This window comes from Sinocyclocheilus grahami, unplaced genomic scaffold (assembly GCF_001515645.1).
Source record: "Sinocyclocheilus grahami isolate Dianchi unplaced genomic scaffold, SAMN03320097.WGS_v1.1 scaffold475.1, whole genome shotgun sequence".
Taxonomy (NCBI): domain Eukaryota; kingdom Metazoa; phylum Chordata; class Actinopteri; order Cypriniformes; family Cyprinidae; genus Sinocyclocheilus; species Sinocyclocheilus grahami.
Window position 1 is genome coordinate 34,658 of NW_015505654.1, and position 22,599 is coordinate 57,256.

General features: G+C 36.6%; 1 protein-coding gene and 2 pseudogenes across 1 annotated transcript; 2 read left to right on the forward strand and 1 right to left on the reverse strand.

The window, feature by feature from the left end:
* The window catches only part of LOC107553565 (WD repeat-containing protein 66-like), an 11,488-nt pseudogene extending 6,692 nt beyond the window's left edge, over nt 1-4,796 (forward strand).
* Nucleotides 4,797-4,916: 120 nt separating this feature from the next.
* LOC107553587 (B-cell CLL/lymphoma 7 protein family member A-like) lies at nt 4,917-8,637 on the forward strand. Its single transcript, XM_016235862.1, has 6 exons — nt 4,917-5,188; nt 6,410-6,491; nt 6,927-7,023; nt 7,485-7,658; nt 7,765-7,862; nt 7,947-8,637. Exons 1-6 carry the CDS (start codon nt 5,097-5,099, stop codon nt 8,010-8,012), a joined length of 609 nt encoding a protein of 202 aa, XP_016091348.1. The 5' UTR covers nt 4,917-5,096; the 3' UTR covers nt 8,013-8,637.
* A 745-nt stretch (nt 8,638-9,382) lies between these two features.
* On the reverse strand, nt 9,383-12,276 carry LOC107553566 (DNA oxidative demethylase ALKBH2-like; annotated as a pseudogene).
* Nucleotides 12,277-22,599: the final 10,323 nt, after the last annotated feature.

The window sequence follows — 22,599 nt, forward strand, 5'->3', positions numbered from 1 at the left end:
CCTTTTCACCCACGACTGCATACCTGTGCATGGCTCTAACTCCATAATCAAGTTTGCAGATGACACCACGGTGGTAGGCCTGATCAGTGGCAATGATGAGACGGCCTATAGGGACGAGGTTCAGCATCTAGCAACGTGGTGTGCCAACAATAACCTTGCACTCAACACCCAGAAGACCAAAGAGCTGATTGTTGATCACCGGCGGACTAAGAAGGACCACGCTCCCATCTACATTGATGGGGCTGAAGTGGAGCGCGTGGCGAGCTTCAAGTTCCTTGGTGTCCATCTCTCTGAGGATCTTTCTTGGTCCCTCAATACCTCCACACTGATCAAAAAGGCACAACAGCACCTTTACTTCCTTAGGAAACTAAGGGAAGCTCACCTGTCCCCCAACATCCTGCTGAACTTTTACCGTTGCACTATTGAAAGCATTCTCACAAACTGCATCACAGTGTGGTATGGCAACTGCACTGTTTCGGACCAGAAAGCCCTCCAGCGGGTGGTGAAAACTGCCCAATACACCACTGGTGTTGGGCTACCCTCCATCAAAGACGTTTACCACAAACGCTGCCTAAGGAGAGTGAGAAGCATCATCAAAGACTCCTCTCACCCCAATCACAGACTGTTCACTCCTCTCCTATCAGGGGCACTTTATGAGTCTTCGCTGTCGCACAAGCAGACTCAGGAACAGTTTATTTCCCTCAGCTGTCAGCCTAACTCCAATCTCAGGCGCTGAACACTACATCCTAGATAGACCACCTAATGCTTAACTTAAAAAAATAAAATTTTAATTAAAAAAAAAAAAACCTGTCTGCACTCCTCACTCACAATGTTCTTATTATTCCCTCTGTTATTTTGCACATTTCTCTGATGTTTTACACATTCCTTTGCACATTTCTACCTCCGTATGCCGTTTGCACTGTTATGGTCATTGGCCATATATAAACATATGCTATTTATGTACCTCACTGTTATTTACGTACCTCACTGTATAATGCACCTTCTGTTTATACTCTCCTTGCACCCTATGTTGTATGTACAGTCATTTGCATTGAGCTGGTCTCTGCCCTCCTACCTCATAACTTGCACTATATGTCAGCTATTTATGTACCTCACTGTATAATGCACCTTCTGTTTATACTCCCTGTATAATACACCTTCTGTAACCCTATGTTGTATGTAAAGTCATTTGCATTGAGCTGGTCTCTGCCCTCCTACCTCATAACTTGCACTATATGTCATAAAGCTTAATGTATATACACAATCTATATTTATTTATATACTGCAACAGAACAGCAATGCATTCTATGGACGACGTTTCGTGAACCCAGGAGAGAAGGTAATTCTGACTTTGCTATGACAATCTGGCGCCTCTGAATCAGCTACTGTTTTGTTATTAGTTTAAGTATTTGCTATTGACTGTTCAAATGCAGAGTTTTGCGCATCGTGTGTGTGTGTGAGAGAGAGAGAGAGAGACAGGGTCACATCACAGTAGAGTCCGCTGTCTTAACCGTGGCTTGTGTACTGCACACATACCAACTTCATCACTGTCTGTCACGCGACTCTGTTCCCCTTTCGGACTCTGTCTTTACATTTATTTTGAAAGATGAAGCTCGTGATTATGGTAAGGGGCGTTACATTTCCGACGAGTGCTTGCGGTGTTTGGCCAATCACAATGCACTGGGTCAGCTGGCCAATCAGAGCAGACTGCGCTTGTCGGAAGGAGGGACTTTGTAGAAAACGAGGCGTTTGAGAGAGGCGGGGCATAGAGGACCTACAATAATGTACAGTATTTGAAAAAGAATGTGTTTTTTGAACATTAAAGCATGTCAACATATTCTGTTACACCAAATACACAAAATTATGATCTTTAAAAAAGCATCATATGACCCCTTTAACATTAACTAAACCTAAACCTTAACTATTGGATAGTATTATTATTTATTGAATTGGGTTAGGATAACAGATCTGTAAATCAGTTTATGCTCTAGGTGGGATTAAAATAAAAATTGTAGCAGAATATTGCCAGTTACTGTCTGTTTTTACTGTGCCTATGGAAATATTTACAAACAAAGCCACAGCAGTGTTTTGTTCCTAAATGAATGAGCGTTTTCAAGGAATAGGTTGAGTGAAAGATACAATTTTGTTCCTGAATGAACAGTATGTTTGAACAAATCGATTAGAGTGAATGATTCAATGACTCACTCATAAAGATGATCACTGGTTGCCACCTACTGGCATACTGAGTGAGAAAGTAAGGGAATGTTATTTATATTTTAGTTATATTATTTTATGCTGATATGAACAGTACTGAATTTAATGAAATAATTTTTTCAGTCTACTATATTGTTAACCAGTTTTCATAGTTGCTCTGCAGATCAAAGAATTTCCTTTTTCGAATCTCTTAAATTCAAAATGAAGTCATTTTTAAAAAAAATATTTTTTTTCTGATTTTGTATATCTGTTCATGATGGTGTGCTTTGCACAGAAAAACAGTCTTCGGGCCCTCTTATGGTTCTCCAGTGAAAAAGATGGCCATTCTACCTGTATCTAAGGATGGTGACCCTAATTCTCGTTACATGGCATATATAACACAAGGTAAGGCATAAAGTGTTTCAGTCCTCATAAACAAACCATGCATTTGATATTACTTACTCTTCTGTACCGATCACATTGTATCAGCATGAGCTATCATGCCAGTTTTATTGCCTTTACTTGGCATTCAGATTCTGCCTCTGGATGGAAACCCTCACAAGTCCTTTGCAATGATCTGCCACTCAACAGGCCTGTCAACTCTGGCTTGCTCATATGATGGTAGATATGCTTTTACTGCTGGAGGACAGGACTGCACTGTCTTTTCATGGGAGCTCAGTTTGTCGTAAGTTTGGAGAACATGCATCCCATGCAGAAGTCCACTGGTTTTTGCAGTTGACTAGTCAACTAAGTCATAATATATCAAATAGTTGCTCATTTAATATGAGGTCATAAAATACGTGTGTAGTATAATAGTTGTATAATAATGAATTTAAAAAGGTTTTTTTAGGATAGTTTGGACACATGCTTGAAATTGTAACTATGTACAGCTTATTGTGTTTGCCACCTCACAATTCTGTGGTCACAGAATTAGCTTCTGCTTTTCACTCATTCGAATATATGCAGATCATTAGAGGCATCCGCTGCTCTAGAAGGGAAGGACATGCTGCCCTTCTAAAATCTTCTGGAGGGAGGAAGAGATGGACAGCTCTTCTTGGTTTGAGATCTCTGTTCTAATGCTTTTTTCTCATTGTCCCATATGTAGGTCAAAAATTACTTTTTGAAACAGTTTTTCAGCATCTACCTAATTTCATTCTAATAATTAGTTTCATGATGCCAATAGAGAGCAAATGTTTTGATTTGTCCTTTAGGAAATGGAGGATTGTTTACTACTGTCAACTACAGAATCAGGACCTTGACACCATGGAAACATGACTTGTGTCCACACGCACCCCTCTAGCTGATGTGCCCTTCTTAATGAGAGCGCTTGGCTTCTATCCCACAGAGCAAGAGGTACGAGCATTGTTGCAATCACCAGTTGAGTCTACCATACAGATCTGTCATCGATATATGGACTACCACTCAATCTTTTGTCAACACATGGTTGTTCTGTTTTGTTGAAGCATGAAGACATGCAAAATGAGGTGAAGTTCAGCCCCTATGCTGAAACCAGAAATTATGTGATGGACATCGATTTGGAGGAGTTCATAAAGCTGTATGTCAACCACAGACCTGCCTCTGGCATTTCCAGACAGGAGCTGTGCAATGCCTTCCAGGTGCTTGGAAAGCCAGACGAGGGGGGCAGATATACTATTGACAGGGATGAACTGCTGGAGTTACTGCAGGCTAGAGGTAAATACATTTTCATGAGTTTTATCAGTACTTTACATGTGTTAACTTGCATATAAGATACCAGAGAAAGAATGATTATAATTAACAGAGAAAGACTTTGGCTAGAATAGTAACTACTTGTATGTTCATTTCAGGTGAACATATGACCGAGCATGACTTGGCTGAATGATTTACAGCTCTTTTAGGTATTAGTGCAGAGGGAGGCAGTTTCACAGGTATGCAGAAGTCCTGCGAACCACCATACTGATGGACAGATTTGATGGCTTACTGCCTGAATGCTAGGTCTGACAACAGGTTCATGAAATTAACTGCTTATAAACAGCTGTTGAGATAGTAGTCTCACTTGAAAAAGAGTAGAGACTTGGACCTGAAACCTGTACCTGATAGCTGGGTGTTTTTGGGTTTCGAGTGTTCCAATAAATGTGCATGAAAAAGTGTAGCTTGTCTTTGCAGATGACATAATATGTGTCATCTGTACTGTATGACCATCACAGAATTTGAATAACTTCTTAATGTCAAGGAATGTTTGGCCCCCAAAAAAATCCTAGTGAATTTTAAAATATAGCCTACCAATGTTTTAATCTGTCCCATGTCTGTCTGTCCCACACAGAATCTCTTTTAGAGAGAGCGCTACCCAAAGAAAGCAGCATGGAGACATTCGCCACAGATTTCGTGGGGGTTTCTGCAGCCACCCAGGAACTTCCTCAAGAACATGGGCACGATCTATAACATCTGAACCTTTCTGAAACTAATAATGTATGCACTCAAATAAATGTTTGATTTATAGCCTGTCTAGTAGAGCAGTATTTTTGCGGTTACTAAGCTGTTGCTTCGGTGTATTTTCATATTTGAGTGTTTAATACTTTTCTGAAACGCAGATAGATATCGGATCACACGGAAATAAACGTTGTTGTTTGACAACCTACTGTCCATTGTCAGTCTGTTTTTTTCCAGACACGTGTGTGGATGTCGTAGTCATCGTTTCGATTTGTTAGTCTCACTCAACAATCTGTTAAAATATCGTTTTCTTTGCTCTGTTCGCTAAACAAAGGAGCGAAACGCGTAGCCGCATTGACCGTGCTTCTCTTGCTTGCTTCCAGGGCATTTGGCTTCAGCGCAGGCGCACAAACCCTGCCTCGCTCCTGTGCTGTGTGCATTCGCATTGTGTCTAAACAGGCAGCGAGCAAAAATATATTTTACCAACAGCAGTAATGTCGGGCAGGTCGGTTCGAGCGGAGACGCGGAGCAGGGCGAAAGATGACATCAAGCGGGTTATGGCTGCAATTGAAAAAGTGCGGAAATGGTAAGAGAGCGTCTACAGTTAACGAAGAGCACAGACAACCTGTGGGGGAGGAGAGACAACGAGAAACAATGAAAGTAAAGAGAGCGTTTATTCCACTCCAATTTCAGTCAGATGTGCCGTTTCTTCGCGCGGCTGCTCTTTTTGTCGGCTTTTTAAAAATTAGTTAGGAAAAATGTAGATCGCATTTTTCTTCCATTAATTTTTTTTATGTGGGTTGAACCTAGAAGCCATTTCGTTGCAGTCACATGAAGGCTTTGCTGTTTGAGCCTGTAATGCCGGCTGAATAGTAACCGAACGGGCTGAGATGAGGGAACTAGAGTCATACACCCGTGCCGAGTAAAAGGTGCCCCTGAACGGGCGTTTGACTTGTTCACCTCAGCTGAGAGTGAGTGCCTCGCGCTTCTGAGCGACGGCGCGTGAGAAGTTTTAAACTCAGCGCGGCGCTTCAGCTTCGCCTCCACTTTCACACTTATCGGGGACTACTGAACATTTTGCTTAAACTTAGTGCAGCTTAAATTAAAATACATTTTACAACAGAAAAGTCATGAGATTAACAATAACCTCAGTATATTACTAAACTTATACAAATTATCCAAAGAGTAAATAATGATTCTTTTGGTAACACAAGCGTGATTGAACTTTTGACTGTCCTAATATTTGACCTAGTAAAATGATTTTAAAATTGTAAATGTAATTACGATAACTAGTATTGTTCTACACAACCATTCAGTCTCCACAAAGTACAGTATTGCAGAAAGACTTGACCTCACTTTAAAATGTGTATATTTATAGCAAAAAAGTATAGATGCCTTGTTGATATCCTCACCTTGGAATTATAAGGTTCTGTCTGTATTCTGAGCAGTTTTCGAGAAATTTAGCTTTTTTTGCATTCCATATAGTGATATGTGGAACAAGTCTCTTTCATACATCAGTCCCAAAATGTGCACAACTTAATAAAATAAAATAAAAACATCACAATGTAAATAAGTTGTCAGAATAAGAATATGTGAAAAAGTCAATTTTGACAAAAATGGCAGATAGAACCTTATAATTCCAGGGTGACGATATGTTACCAGCTGCATTGCATATTGTGGAAATATTGCACAATAAATACTTCTGCAGAGAGGCCTATAAATTTAAATGTTGAAATAATTAATCCCTTTTTAAACTCATTTGTTTTCGGTCTGGTCTTTGATATCTAACAATGACATGCGTCTCCAGGGAGAAGAAATGGGTGACTGTTGGAGACACGTCCCTGCGAATCTACAAGTGGGTACCAGTGACGGAGCCCAAGTCAGATGATGTAAGTGAACTTTAATCACCATAATATACTGTTATTGCGATTCTGGTTGATACTGATCGCCCAATAATTATTTTCATGTTATGGCCAATATAACAGATAAATCTCTTGTTCCCAAAAATGAATAAAAAACAATACTAAAATATTGATTATTGGCACTTGAATATTGATACAATATTTTGAGGTAAAATATAATGATATAATGATTTTTATATATATATATGGCATTGAGGTTACTGGTGCCAAATCTTTTTGTGTGTGTGTTGGTGGCCCAGATCATTAAACGTTTTAGTTGTAGCATCACACACACAAAGCCAATATTATTCTACACTATATCTTTTAGATTTGGTTAATTGGTTCATTATTCTCCTCATGGTTTAATTGCAAAAAAAAATAAAAAAAATTGCATTTGACAATGCACTTATTTCTGTCACACAGAAGAACAAAAACAAGAAGAAATGCAAAGATGTCAAATATGGCTCTGAGGTCACGACCCCTGAGAACAGCTCTTCTCCTGGAATGATGGATATGCATGGTAATGCTGTAGACCTGACAGTTATCAGACTCCAATCACATCTCAAAATAATCCTCGGACAGTGTTTTTTAGGCTATGTTATTTGGCGATTATTGTCATTTATAGTGGTTTTTAAACCAAATTGTGATCTTTGATTCATAAACATTTGATTAATAGGGATTTCTGCAATATTTAAGTATGCCAGAAATGACCTGTACTTTCAGGTCAATTATTCATTTCTTCTTCTTCTCCTCCTCCTCCTCCTCCTCCTTCTTCTTCTTCATGGCTTTCAATGGACTTTTATCCTTCTTAACCAATAGAGGGGGTTGATGAAACCGTTTTACTACACATGAATTGATGTCAATTACTATTCTATCTTGTAACCATCTATTAACAGTCATATACTGCTTGAAAGTTTTTCCAAACATTTCTCAAATCATTTGCAACACCCTTTTAATCATGTTTCTGTTTTCCACATACAGACGATAACAGTAACCAGAGCTCCATTGCAGACTCCTCCCCACTGAAGCAAGAGACCAGCAACAACACTAGTCCTGCACCTGAACCCATGGCAGCTTCTCAGAATGACAGCAATGACTTGAAAAGTGACCAATATCCTTCCAAGCAGCCTTCATCTATTCAGGATCATAAGAGTGGTTAGTCACTGCAGTGAGGCCTCTACGAGATCATTATCCTCTTTTCTCTATCTGTCTGAGCTGTTGGGATTTTTGGGGCTCTCTAATAGCACTTCTTTATTTTCAGAACAAAACCACTGCTCATCAGGTTCTATAACAGCCAAAAGGGACAGCAAGTCACACGGGGATTCAGAGCACTTTTTAGACTCTTCCAACTCAGCCCAGGTACACGCTTACAGCTAAAAAAAAAGTTTATATATACTTGCTGTGTTTTCTGCTTTATAACTAACTTAATGGTTTCTTTTGAAGGAATTGGATGATGGTGCTCCCCCAAGCAAAAAAGGGAAAACCGATTCTTCCTCTGAAGAAAGTTAACTATCTTCTCCCAGTTGTCAGGCATTTGCAATCCCTGTCTCTTATCCTGAAACACATCACAACATAGGAGGTTTTCTTCAGTTCTACACTCTCATGTATTCACTTTAATCCAGAAAACCTGTCTGTTGCGGTCATTTTTAGTGTAGAGGGCATGATTGGATCATCATTGTATGAGTAAAGGTAATGAATCAAGCTGTGAGAAATTGTGTGTACTGATCCTAAAACAGTTCATGCTGCCCTACAATCACTACATGCTATTTCTTTTGCTAAGTATTGTCAATTTTAAAAAATAATCATTTATCACTCACCTTTTCTTGTTCACTCAGGAAGGTCAACACACTGTTTTTAAAATCACGCTGAAAGTAACTGATTTCTGCTGCTGTAGTTTAGTGAGATTTCACCATAAGTAGCTAAATATAAAAAAAATGCAAATGGTACTAGTCACAAGTTATTCAACTTCTCCTGTGAAGCTCATAGCTTGTAGCATAGGCCCTGCTTGGTTGAGTACTTTTGTGTTACTGAGGAAAGGAATGTTTTTTTTGTCTTGTCTTGCCTTGCCTGTCTACACACTTCTCCAAGTGCCCACATTTTGGTTCTCTCTCTCTTTTTAAAGTCAAGTAAGCCACAACTGTTCATTTTCACTAATGCTCAAACTGTGGTGTTCAAACCAAGCTTTGAAATGCTGGTTGCCATTTCAACAGCACTACAACCTTCTAATGTACACAAGGGATACAATAATAACAATTTTGATACGTCAAATTCACAAATTACTGTTCCTTCCAGCAGCAACTGTACTGGCCACATGTGTCGTCGTCCAAGGAAAAACGTGACTGATTAGATTGTAACACAGGCAGGTTATGGGTAGACAGCTGTGTGAATACCTCATACTCAATCCAGCAGTGCTGGAATATGAACACTAAGTATGACTTTCTCAAAATTACTTTATGTATGCTTGAAAAATAAAATGTATATATTTATACGATTACGTTTTTGCTACCCTTATGGTTTTGCCACAGTATTTCACCAAACTATTGCCTTCTGTAGTTCAATCTTTAAAACTTTTAGCAAAATGTATTCTTTTTTTTTTCTCTTTCCCAGTCTATAATAGAAATGTCTTGTACAGAGCTATGGATGTGTCTAACCTATTTATTCCACATGTAGTTTATTGGTTTTCTAAATAAAATAATATTTCCTTTGAATACTCTTGAAAGTGCATTTTGTTAAAAATCAAACCTGAATTTGCTATGAATAGCAAAGATGAGCTTGAAGCTTGATTTCCTGAGATTGTAGTACAAATTTTACTGCACACGAGTTTAATGACTAATAAATCATAACATGTGAAAATAAAGTGAAACCGTTAAAATGAACTGAATGTAGTGTGCAAGAGATGTCCAAATGTGCTAAAACCCAACAAGGATTCATTGCAGATTGGATGTGATGATATGAGAAATGCTCACTAGCTTACACAACTTTCACATATGTTGTGGAAGAACAACTGACATGGCCCACAGTAATACCTGTCAAGATGCTAAAAAAAACAATCACTCTATTTTAATGCCAGTTTTCTGTTTGTTTTTCACTATGCGTCTGAAAGTGAGGTTGATGCGTGGCATTTTGACCTTTCTTCTGACTGGAAGACTGTGATACCAGTATGTGGTGGTGGGATAGTTCATGAGCAGTAGACTTCCGTGAGCCAGCTCCAGCTTCACAGGCTCAATCTGACGTTTGCTAGAACCAGTTCGCGCATCCTTATGTCGGAAAATGAAGTCACGGGCAGCCCTAGAGATACAGAGGCAATAGGGCAGGCAGGATCGAGTTCCCGTTCATCATCCCGATGCTCTCCAATGTGATCACGACCATCATTATATCTGATGGTGCAAACACAAACCAAAAACATACTTTCCTCACTTTGAAAGAACATTTTTTCTATGTTATGCAATGCACCTCTTCAGGTTCATGGGGAGGACAGTCGTGTCCATGTCAATAGTAGACAGTTAAATTACCTGTTTATCAAAACAAAGTTGAACGTATGGCCTGTTGCCTTCGTAACAGCATCTTGAATATGTTCCAAAGTGGGAGTTCATGGTTTAGCCAGGAGATGGACTCCAGAGAAAGAGTACATCAGTCCTTCGTCGCCGTATGTTGCTTGCTTCCTTGGAACACTGTATGACTTTCCATACACTTGTAGTTTAGCTTTGTCACTTTCAGAGAAAATGGAAACAAAACATTTCAAACACTGGACACTATTACAATAACCATCCAAACAACAACAGGATTCAGTGTTATATTAATATAGATCACAGCATATGATACAAGTATAATAATGAAGTTAGATTGTTTAACAAGATAACATCATGTATGTTTCCTGTATCTGTAACACCAATATACACTACCGTTCTAAAGTTTGGGGTCAGTTAAAAAAAAATTATACTTTTATTCAGCAAGGACTCATTAAATTGATTAAAAGTGACAAAGACTTAAAATGTTACAAAATATTTCTATTTCAAATAAATGCTGTTGAACTACATCAAAGAATCCTGAAAAAAAGTATCACGGTTTCCACAAAAATATTTTTCAACATTGATAATAATATGTTTTTTGAGCATCAAATCAGCATATTTGAATGATTTCTGAAGGATCATGTAACACTGAAGACTGGAGTAATGACTGTTAAACATTCAGCTTTGTAATCACAGGAATAAACAACATTTTAAAGGGGACATATCATGAAAATCCTATTTTTTTCCACATTTAAGTGCTATAATCGGGTCCCCGGTGCATCTACCAACCCAAAAAACTTGAAAAAGGACAACCCAGTAACTTTGTTTTGGTACGCCTTTCTCGGCAAGCATGTGAAAAAACGAGCCGCTCAGATTTCGCTCCCCTAGTGATGCAGGAAGGGCATCTTAATATAATATCACCGCCCCATAATTTGCACTTTTCCACTCACGGCACTGCTGTCACTCAATATACACAGATCTTACATAAACATGCGATTTCTTTCCCAGCTGTTTACCTTCACAGACATAACCGACTGTGTTTTTGTAACTTCTGTGTATTTGACAGTTTAAGTGCAATAAGACATGAAAGAGAACTTAGTTTAGTATTCACATGCCGTGTGACAGCCGTTTTCTGTGCGCGTGCTAACACTAAACTGAAGTTTACACTGATATAGATTTAAAACGCATGATTTCAGCGTGATATACATGATTATCAAAACCAAATAGATGTTTTTTGGCAGAGTATTTGAGGTACAAGATGTAAAGGGGCGGGGAGCAGCAGCTCATTTGTATTTAAAGATACATGCACGAAAACAGTGCGTTTCTGCTTCCACTCAAAATGGGCATTTTCAAAATGATATAATAAATTATCTGTGGGTAGAGTGACCAGACATCCCGTTTTTCCCGGGACAGTTCCATATTTCAGCTCTATTTTTAGTGTCCTGACTTATTTTGAAAAAAAAATCATGTTTTGTCCCGTATTTCCAAATTTCTTTAGGACTGGAGGATCAGAGCAAGTAGTAGAAGTGTTCTGTCACGCGAGAACAGCCTAATCAAAGGTAACTAAGCTAAGCTTGTCGTAGGACAAAATTACCATCCAATCACAATTTGTTATCGATTGCAGTAAGTGAAGGTGGGATAGACAGGCAGAATCACGCTGAATGACACACAGAAGCGGTCACTCGGCCGCGTGCTCACGCGATCCCAGTTTTGCGATCAGTTCTGCCTGTGCCTTTATTGTTAAATACACACACAGCTGTCAAAATCTCCATCATGTGGAGTATCCCAGCTGTTTACCTTCACAGACATAACTGACTGTGTTTTTGTAACTTGTGTGTGTTTTAAACATAAACTTCTGTGTATTTGACAGTTTAAGTGCAATAAGACATGAAAGAGAAATTAGTTTAGTACTCACATGCCGTGTGACAGATGCTTTCTGTGCACGTGCTTTATATATATATATATATATATATAATTTATATATCATGAAATAAAATTGATCATATCGTGGTCATATATCATCACTAACCCCCTTGTTACATTGTACAAACGCGTCTGGTCTAACCAAGACCTCATTGATCTCGTACAGTGAGTAACTATGAAATCCATGAAAACAAACAGTATGCTATGTCTGCGAGTGGAAATACGGAGCCCAAACAGGCCAAACGTAGCTACGTTTTACGTTTAAGGTTTAAAAGTTAAAAAAAATTAAAAGTGAGAACAACAGCCACAATAAAATAAGGAGGTATTTACATTAACCTCATATTGCTATTGGAGAATTTTTTTTTTATGAAGTATCAACAAGTATGACGTATCTGTAAAATAACATTAGGCCTACGTGTTAGAATCACAATTTTTAATGATCAAACTTAACAGTAAACAAATTGTGATAACTATTCAGAACTGTGGACACCCATCACTAGGGCTATAGGCCTATTTAACTAAACAGACTTTGCAAAGAGGACCATTTCAAAAGTGCAAGATTTTATTCACTGTTGTGAAGAACACACTGCCATTTTTGACAAATACAATGTTAGTCAAATATACTACTACAAAGACTTTGTCATCCTAAAATGTTTTATCATCCTAAATGGTCACAGATCATTCCATTATAACAGATTATTTTCTGTTCATGTGTATTACCTGAATAAGGCTGAAATGCTAAAATGTATTTATTTATATCATTAATCCACTTAAGTTAGTAGTGTGCACAAAAGACAATGAATGAAAAACAGAATGAAGAATGAAAAACTGCAGTCATGTCTTCTTAGCAGACTACTCCACATTTTCATAATCATTGTCGGTGCTGTTTGCATTCGTCTCATCTGCCTGTGCTGCACTGTTCACATAAATTGCAACCTTATTTTCAGGCCTACATGTATTTATTTATATCATTAATCCACTTAAGTTAGTAGTGTGCACAAAAGACAATGAATGAAAAACAGAATGAAGAATGAAGAACTGCAGTCATGTCTTCTTAGCAGACTACTCCACATTTTCATAATCATTGTCGGTGCTGTTTGCATTCGTCTCATCTGCCTGTGCTGCACTGTTCACATAAATTGCAACCTTATTTTCAGGCCTATTGATGTAAACTGACGAAAACGGTCCTGCAAAAAAATTAATTAAATAAATAAACAAGTAGTGCTATAATAATAATAATAATAATAATAATAAAGAAAGTAATTCAGGATTTATTTATTTATAATATATATATACTCACTTTTCCCTTTGGAGATATTTTTTCTGAACTCATGATCATTCTCTGCAGCAGAAAGGGAATAATTACAACGTCTTAACATCTACTTACAGAATTATTATACAATTATTTGTTCTGTACATCAAATATTAGTATTGAAACCTACTATTTGTGTAAAACAAGAAATACACAAACCTACCATAAATGATTTGATTTTGTCTGGCCTCTTGAACTGTCATCACAAAGAGAGAAAGACAATGTTTGAAAAGGGATCTTTTAAAACTTGAAACAGACTGATTTGATTCATCAGACCATGTGCTCGTGAAAATGGTCACACGCATGTATCATAGCTGTGCGATTACTGTGGATATAAATAAAGCGCTTACCCTGCTGGCTGTTTGCATAATATGGTTGATCTGATGTTTCTGAAAGAAAGAAATTAAGTTACTTTACTGAGCATGCAAACCTTGCATATTTAGAATTTATTCAGAATTGATCTGATATACTTACTTTTTCGTTTATACACAATGCAACATGTCGTGACCACAAGAAGACAAATAATAATAGTTGCTCCTCCTGCTATGAAGGGCCAAAAAGACATCACTGTGTCCTCTGAGCTTTCGGATTCACCTTGTTCTAATTCTTCTGCCTTTCAGATAGAGCATTTGTAATGTGTAGAAAGAAAAACAAATAGACAGTATATCTAATTTGAACTGGAGACACAGTATAACCCTATAATTAAATAGTATAAGTATTTAAAAAGTATAAGAAATAAATAGTGTCAGGACACAATAAAATTAAAATAACTACGGAATGTCTTTAAAAAATGTGGCCATTTTTGTGGACAAAGTTATGATACAGTAGCCAACAATGTTTTTACTTACGCGTGTGGACTCCAGTGTCCTTATGGTTAATGCTATAGCTAAAGTCTTCAGCATTTCACAGTGATACAGACCCACATGCCACTGCTACACACTATAGAGGAGGATGGAGTAGTTTATACTTTCATATCATTTGGAAGTCTTCTGTTATCCCAAACCTTTTCTGCACCTTCTAGATTGTTGTCTAAAAGTAAATACAGTTACACTGGTGTGACATCTCTACTGTGCCGTCTGGCCTGAAAAGAGCCATTTCAAAGAAACAAGAGCATCTCTTTGCTCAACCTTGAGAAACCACAACAATAAACACATGATATTCACCAGTTTCCGTCTGCACTTCACAGGTTGATCAAATGTTGCACAATAATGATGCTTGCTGAGCTTCCTGCTGGGTTACAGTGTTTATAAGCAAACTTGAACTAATTATATGCTATATAATGTCATTTTATAGAATTTGATATTTAATTAGTACATTGCCAAAATGACGGAAACCACAATACACTGTTACATTCTCCTTGCTTAACTCTACAGTAAAGTTAGTTAACTCAAAATGACTGATTACAACCAGATATTTGACCAAAAATAAACCTTACCATTTAGAGATGAAACATGCAGAGTAAAAATACCCCCAGTCCAACACAGAAGGAAGAATGTATTTATTTTGTATTTTTTTCAGACAAACATCAGGCGTGTGTGTTGCAAGCCTTGAAACAATTCACTCTGCTTTGCATAGGGGAAAGTTGGACAAGTGTCTTCTGCCGTCATTTCCTGCTAGCTCTACCTACTTGGCCAGTGTCCTGAAGACAATGTCTATGCTCAGTTGTGTGTTTGTAAGGACTCAATCTTCACTATCACACAAAACCACTGAATTTGTATTAAAGTGGCTTTTTAAATTGAACTCAAACTTTTAAAAGATGCTTTTTACTAGGCTGAAAGAAATAAGACATTTGGTTATTTATTTAATATATATTTTTATTAATATCTTATTCAGCTGTTTTGCTTAAACTATTCAATTTCTTTTGCAGTAAATCTTTTTAAATGAGAAAGGCGGAATTCACACAGTCAATATTTTATTAACAGTATTTCATTTGATTTTTTAATATGACTAATTATTAATGCCAATGTTAAATTATATAAGTTAATAAAAGTTAAAAGCACCACATTTCTGAGAGAGATGATACTTGGGCTGTGGAGGTACATAAGAAATATACTTGTGTCTGTCCTTAGCTGTGTTTTGTGCAATATTAAGAAAGGCATCACTGCCTCTAGTGGCCAAAAAGATGAAGATATTAAAGCATTTCTTACGTCACCACGAGCAGCGAAATTACCCAATAATATCCACCAGAAATAATTAGGGTCGCAAAGGGGCGGAAACTTTCCATGGGAACTTCGTCTGGGGAATTTTGGAAATATTCCAAGTTTGAAACTTATACAACTTTGAAATTTATAAAACTATCATATACAAACATAAATATAAACATTTTGTTTGATCATAGGCTCACATGCATGCAAACTAATAAAAATTTAAAAATGACATTTTTGGATTTTTGGGGGGGGGTCTGTGATGCTTTTTTCAGGATTTATTGATGAATGAAAAATCGTGCACAGTGTTTATTCAAAATAGAAATCTTTTCTAACAATATAAGTCTTTACTATTACTTTTTATTAATTTAACACATCCTTGTTGAATAAAAGTATTCATTTATTTCAAAAAAAAGAGAAAAGATATTGACCCCAAACTTCTGAATGGTAGTGTATTGTTAAAAAAGGATTTCTATTTTAAATAAACGCTGTTCTTTTTTAACTCTTTATTCATCAAAGAATCCTGAAAAAAGAATCACAGGTAATAGAATATATTAAACAGCACAACTGTTTCCAAAATTGATTATAAATAAGCATATTAGAATGATTTCTGAAGAATCATATGACGCTGAAGACTGGAGTAATGATGTTCAAAATTCAGCTTTGCATCACAGAAAAAACATTATATTTTAAAGTATATTAAAACAGAAAACCATTATAACTGTCATCCATAACTGTCTGGTTTGGTTCAGCAACCAAATCAGACATCAAGAGACTACAACGGACAGTCAGGACTGCTGAGAGGATTATTGGTGCCCCTCTGCCCAGCCTCCAAGATCTTTACATCTCCAGAGTGAGGAAAAGGGCTTAAAAAATCACCTTGGACCCCTCACACCCAGCCCACTCTCTCTTCGAACTGTTGCCTTCTGGTCGGCGCTACAGAGCACTGACCACCAGAACAGCCAGGCACAAGAACAGATTTTTCCCACAGGCTATACTCAGTCTAAACAATTAAGCTTTCAAAATTATACAACTAACATAGTATATTTATATTAAACTGCACACTTTGTAAATAACATATCTATCTGCACACTAATAAACATATCTGTACATTTATCTAAACAATTACATTTTTTCCTATACTTCTATTTCTGTAAAAGTTAACCTTTTCGACATGTTTCTGTGTTGTTGTTGCTCAGCAATGGCATGGACGCAATGTTGTTGGGGGTTTGGCAAAAGGAGAGTGGGACGGTGGGAGGTGCTCGGGGTGGTGACTGAAGGCGGTGACTGTGTAGTTCTGATGTCAACTTTTTACGGAAGTCACAACGGTTCGTGAAAAATCACGTGTGTAAACATACTTGGTAATAAAGCTCTTCTGATTCTGATTCTGATTCTGATTATTTTAAATTGTAATACCAGAAATACTGCGCAATATTACCATTTGGTTCTGTATTTTTTGATCAAATAAACGAAGGCTTGATGAGCAAAGATATGCAATGTTTAAAACATTCAAATAGTAATGTTTCCAAACTTTTGACCAGTACTGAACTTCTGTATGATAACAGAAGCAAAGAGCATCACAGCTTGAGCTAGTTTACACCTCATAAATTGTCAATGAAATAGTGCTAACTCGCTTAGATTTTTCATATCTTGATTTACTGGCTAGCTAGCTACTGTAGAAACACTTTTTGTTATTTACTAGACTAACTTGAATCCCATAGATCAAATATATTTAGAATATCAAAACTTAGATGTAGTCTTTGGGCTCAAATGCAGCAAGTGTGGCTTCAGAGAAAATGGAGGGGAATCTCCCTCTTAGGTGACTAGAGGGGATTGTGTGTGGGGGAGGGTCATTTTAAGGCTTTTGTTTTATTATTATCTCACCTGAATGTTTGTTCCCTGGTTTGTTCAGTCAGTGTATTTGTTTTTACAATGGTATAGCCTAATTTAGTTGCACAGTATATTACACACAGCACAAGGAAGTTTTAAACAATTTTTTTGTAATATTCATGTAGTTTAAATGAATACTTACCAAGATGGACATTTTGATATTTTGTGTGCAGGATTTAAGAAATGAAAGCAGAGTGCATGTAGGGGGTGTGGCCTCAATGGCCCTGCAGTTAGCAGTGTGCTGTGTGCATGTGACTGAGCAGTGTGTAGGGTAGAAATTAAACTGAAATTGCATTAAATCAGGTTGTTTTAACCAAGATTATGCTGCAAGATTTTTTTCTCAACTACATTGAAGTCCCCAGTTCCTGCAATTTTGCAAATTTCCAGTTTATCCCCGTTAATTCCCATAAATTCCCATATATTCCTGTTAATTCCCATGGAAAGAAAAAATTCCCAGAATTTTGCAACCCTAGAAATAATCATCTGAACTCTTATGTTTGGATTTGATTTTTACATTTGTATATGTAAAACCCAGATCAAAAGTCCAATCCATTACAATCATACTCAGTGCTGTTGATGATATATATATAACTAATTACACATTTATTGCTGTTCCACATTGTTACATTGGTGAATTTTAACTATATATTGGATTGCTGAGTGACATTTCTACAGAAAAAAAGAAAAACAAAGCTTTAATAAATATTAATTTATCTTCTATTTTAACTTCCCATTCTTCTGACTGGTAAATATTAAATAAACTAAATTAAAAAAAACTAAATAAAATGATTGATTTGATTGATTTTAAATTTCCCACTATATAAGTACAAACTAAGTAGTATGTCTATATAAGTAGTGTAGTTAATGTGTAGTAAGTTAGTATGTTTTCATCAAAGTAAGTTTTTTATAGTGAAATTACACAAGAAAGACATGTGACAGAATGAGTATCGCTGATATGATTTCGTCCATAGTCACAAATGTAAGATCATATTTACTCTTTTCATTGGTGAGCCTTGCTTTGTGCATTTGGGAGGTGTTCTCTGCTAAAAAATAGCAGAAACATATTTGACTAAAGTCTCTGACAAGGTTTAGTGTACAGTACTGTAGAAGTAAGCCATATTGCAGAACTTTCAAACAAAAACTATTGTTATGAGCAGGAAACCTACCATAGACAGGCTCACGGATGTTATCTTCTTGACCTGTAACACCATAATGATTCAGAAACAGTGCTTGTAAAAAAATATGTGCTTGTTTGTTGAAATCAGCATGTCATGTAATAAATCTTTATATTTCTTAAAGTTATGTCCTGTTTGACTGTCAATAATTATGTATTATACATTTTACAACTTCGATATTTACAAATTATTTACAACATCAATATTTACCGTTAAAGATAATTGACTTTTCAAGATGAGCTGATTACATGAAAAGTAAAGATAACGAAATGAAATCAAATTTTTAAGTGATACTTACGTTTGACAAATTGACATGCGACGATGAGAAACACAGGTAGCACTACTAGCACTGCTGCTCCAGTTATGATCAGCCAAGTCAGAGAATCCACTGAAACAGCAGATGGTTCTGGAGAATGGGCATTTATTTTAGACAATGACAGCTTTTTAAGGAACATTTCAAGCAGTTGCTGCACATTAAGACTTTAGCAACATTCTCATTTACCGTTGTGTAGTTCAGTCCTCTTACAGGCTAGGAGACTTTTGGTCTCTCTGAAGAGTTTGCAGTAGTAGTCACCTAAATCAGACTGCTGCACATTACGGATCTAACAATTCAGATTCTGGTGATTTTGGGAACGTCTTAATCCGTCCATGTTGGTTACTCCAGAATTCAGAATTTCCATCCAGACTGACCTCCACAATGCCTCTGTGTGCTGAATTGAGGTGAGTCCACACCACACACGTTTCATTTGTCCGTTTTGAATTCAAGAATTCTGATTCAAAGAAACAGGGCAGCAGGACTTCAGATTGAAGCTCAGTAGGTAAACTGACATTGGTAATTAGATCGCATCGACTTACATTCAAACCTGTGAAAACCCACCAGCAACATCTACAATGTCTACTTTCATTCTTGCCTGGGGCCTGTTGCATAAAAGTTTTAGACTAGACTTAAAAGTTAGTCATCTAATTTTTTTCTTTAAGACTGATAATTTTTTTTACATTCGGTTACATAAAAACTTAGATTACTTTAAGTTGAATCCAAATGAGACTGATTACCCCTTGGCTAACTGAAAGTTGGTCAGACTAGTTCTTAAGATACTGTCTTAACACAGAGGCTTAGTTTATGCAACTGGTGTGAAGAATATATATATATGTGTGTGTGTGTGTGTGTGTGTGCGTGCGTGCGTGTGTATAATTTCACTTAATTCAATGCTTAAAGCTGTTGAGTGATTGCTTAGAATCATAGAATCCAGATCATAGAAAACGTAACTATGTGAATTTGCATGGTAATAAACAGGATAAACTTCAATGCAGATCAAACTTTGATCTATAAGACTAAATACACTGATATCTTTAATTAACCCAATTAACAACATCATAATTATAAATTCTTACTTTTTTTTTTAACCAAAATAATTGTTTGTTGCTTACCATGTATAAACTGAACATCAAAAATAAGCAGTCCTAAAATCAAACACATCATGTTTCAGAAGAGCAGCTGCAGTTTGTCTTTGCATACACCACCACTATAAGACTATGGTCTCTCTCTGTCTCTCTCTCTCTCTCTCTCCTTTGCTGCTTACAGGTTGTGAATGGTACTACAGCAAAGTTTACCAACAGTAACAAAAGTATATACTTTTATGGTGACCCACTCCATGTCAGTTTATTCGTCTATAATATTGTGAGAAAACACTGTGATTCTGATTAAACATTGCAGAACTAATAACTAGAGACAAGCATGACATGCATGCTTTTTGGCCGAGTAACTGTCATGCAATCTGCAATCTACATGAGGTGGTATTAAACAAATACACACACAAAAAGCATTCACTTCATGAAGCCCTGTGTGTTAACCAGTGCTGCAGTTCACAGTATCAGACTATTAGACAGTCTAGAAAAACTTTGCAAAATGTGCAATTGTATTGAAAGTGAGATTATTATATAAAACCGACTGAATGTAGAAGGTGTTGTTGGCTCATTTATGATAAATTTGATAAAAAAATGTGTTCATTTGTAAGTTACTTTGTAAGAGTATCTGCTAATAAATGTGAAGGTAAAATGTATTTGCAAACTGATGGTGATTTATTTTATACTATGTTCAGGCACAAAATTAAGAGACTGACAGAGGCATTTAAACAACTACTCGGGCGTTTAAAGGGATGTGGTTTTGAGGTAATGCTTTTATAAATAGCCTAAAAGGTCTGGGAGGTTCAAATCGCTCAACAATATTAGTTACTCAGATGTGTGGTTTTAGAATTTTACCTCACTATTAAAAATAAAAATAATTTGTAATTGTATATATATTGTTGTGATTAATTGTGACTGGAATAATAGTTGCCTGCTGAAATTGAAATGTATATACATCTTCATCATGATCATGTCAGATCGTCCATCCTTTGAGTGAGTGTAACGTTACAGGGCAGCCGATCTGGTTTCGTGGTTAAAGTTAACCTTTTCGACATGTTTCTGTGTTGTTGTTGCTCAGCAATGGCATGGACGCAATGTTGTTGGGGGTTTGGCAAAAGGAGAGTGGGACGGTGGGAGGTGCTCGGGGTGGTGACTGAAGGCGGTGACTGTGTAGTTCTGATGTCAACTTTTTACGGAAGTCACAACGGTTCGTGAAAAATCACAACTACTTTATGGGTGGATTTTTATCATTATAGGGTGGTTGTGTACACACACTGCCAACACACATTTCAGTTCAAACAACTTGTAAAAGTGCATGTAGCATCCTATGACCCCTTTAAACCTTAGGTAGCAAAACTGATGACACACCAATCAGAATCTCTGCATTCTAACAGCGGAGAGAGGAGAGAGCTGAGCCAATCATGATCTACAGGGGTTTTATACTTACACATACAGTATAATTACAGTACAGTACCAGTACATTAGATAATGGAAATTTAACTATTCTGTATGTACAGTAAACTGCAGCACATGTAGAACTGTTGTACACCTTCAAGCATGTGACCGTCAAATTTGATTTGTAAACATTTTTTATGTGTACTGCATTTTTGCAGAACTGAGAAATGACTGCCTAGAAATATAGCTAGTCTTGTATCAGGAGACCAAGAAACTGCTATAGTACTGTAAACTGTAATGAAATTTGGCCAAAAGTGCAGAGGATGCTAAATTTACTTTTTTAATTGTATTTTTTACTGTACTGTATTGTGGTGCATTCCAAATTCATACAATTCTTTGGTATTTTAACTTTTCTAGTGCTTTTTATCTACTGGACGGATTACCTTACAGTAGTAAAATTAAAAAAAAAAAAAATCCCAAAAGTTAATTGCTGAATTATACATATTTATCTGTATTTTAATTTATGTATACTGTAAAAGACATTGAGCAGCAAAAATAATTCCTGAATCCTAGTAAGAGTTTTTGTTACAGTGTTATTGATCTCAGTGTTCACTGGGCAGGAAAGTCATATGTGTCTCACAATATCTGAAACTTGACACAAACACCAGAACCACACACCAAATCTGCAAAACCATACACTAATTCTCGGCCTTTGACTCAGTTTTCAATTTCATAAAACACTTTTTGCAAAACACAGCTCACAATTATCTATGTAACACACAAAAATCTAACAGGAATTAATATTCTGGCAAGAGTGTTTGCAAATGTTTGCTTTTGAGATGTGTTTGTGATATTTTGAATGCAGTGCTTCATTTTGCAAGTGATGTGAGGCATTTTGCATTTGCAATTCTTGGATTTGTTACAACTTTCAAACAGAGATATATAGAGATCAAATGATTCAAACTTCATCTTGATATGGCTCTGATGAGAATGCACTCACAGTCTCCCTGATCACATGTACAGTAAGGTTTTTCCATATGCTCCTAAAATCTGTCTGTAAAAGTTTGATTGAGGCAACAGGTTTGCATGAGCTAACTTTAATTCTGCTTTCCAGTGCAGTCTGACTCTGTATTTGTTTGGTTCACCCTTTTAGATCCAATGATAAACAGGAATATACAATTCTTGGATTTGTGTCTAAAGTTTTGAAAAAAAGAGGCAAAGTTTTGAACAAATGTGTGTAAGCAGTTGAAAAAAACCTGTAAGAAAAACTGTAATAACTAGATTGAAAAGTTTGAAAGACAAATTTATGCTGGCTTGTCTTAAAGTCTTGTTTAAAAAACGTAA

Coding starts and splice junctions, on each gene's coding strand:
- LOC107553587 (XM_016235862.1), top strand. CDS start 5,097: ATGTCGGGCAGGTCGGTTCGAGCGGAGACGCGGAGCAGGGCGAAAGAT. Junction 6,492..6,926: donor CGGAGCCCAAGTCAGATGAT/GTAAGTGAACTT, acceptor TCTGTCACACAG/AAGAACAAAAACAAGAAGAA. Junction 7,863..7,946: donor ACTCTTCCAACTCAGCCCAG/GTACACGCTTAC, acceptor TTTCTTTTGAAG/GAATTGGATGATGGTGCTCC.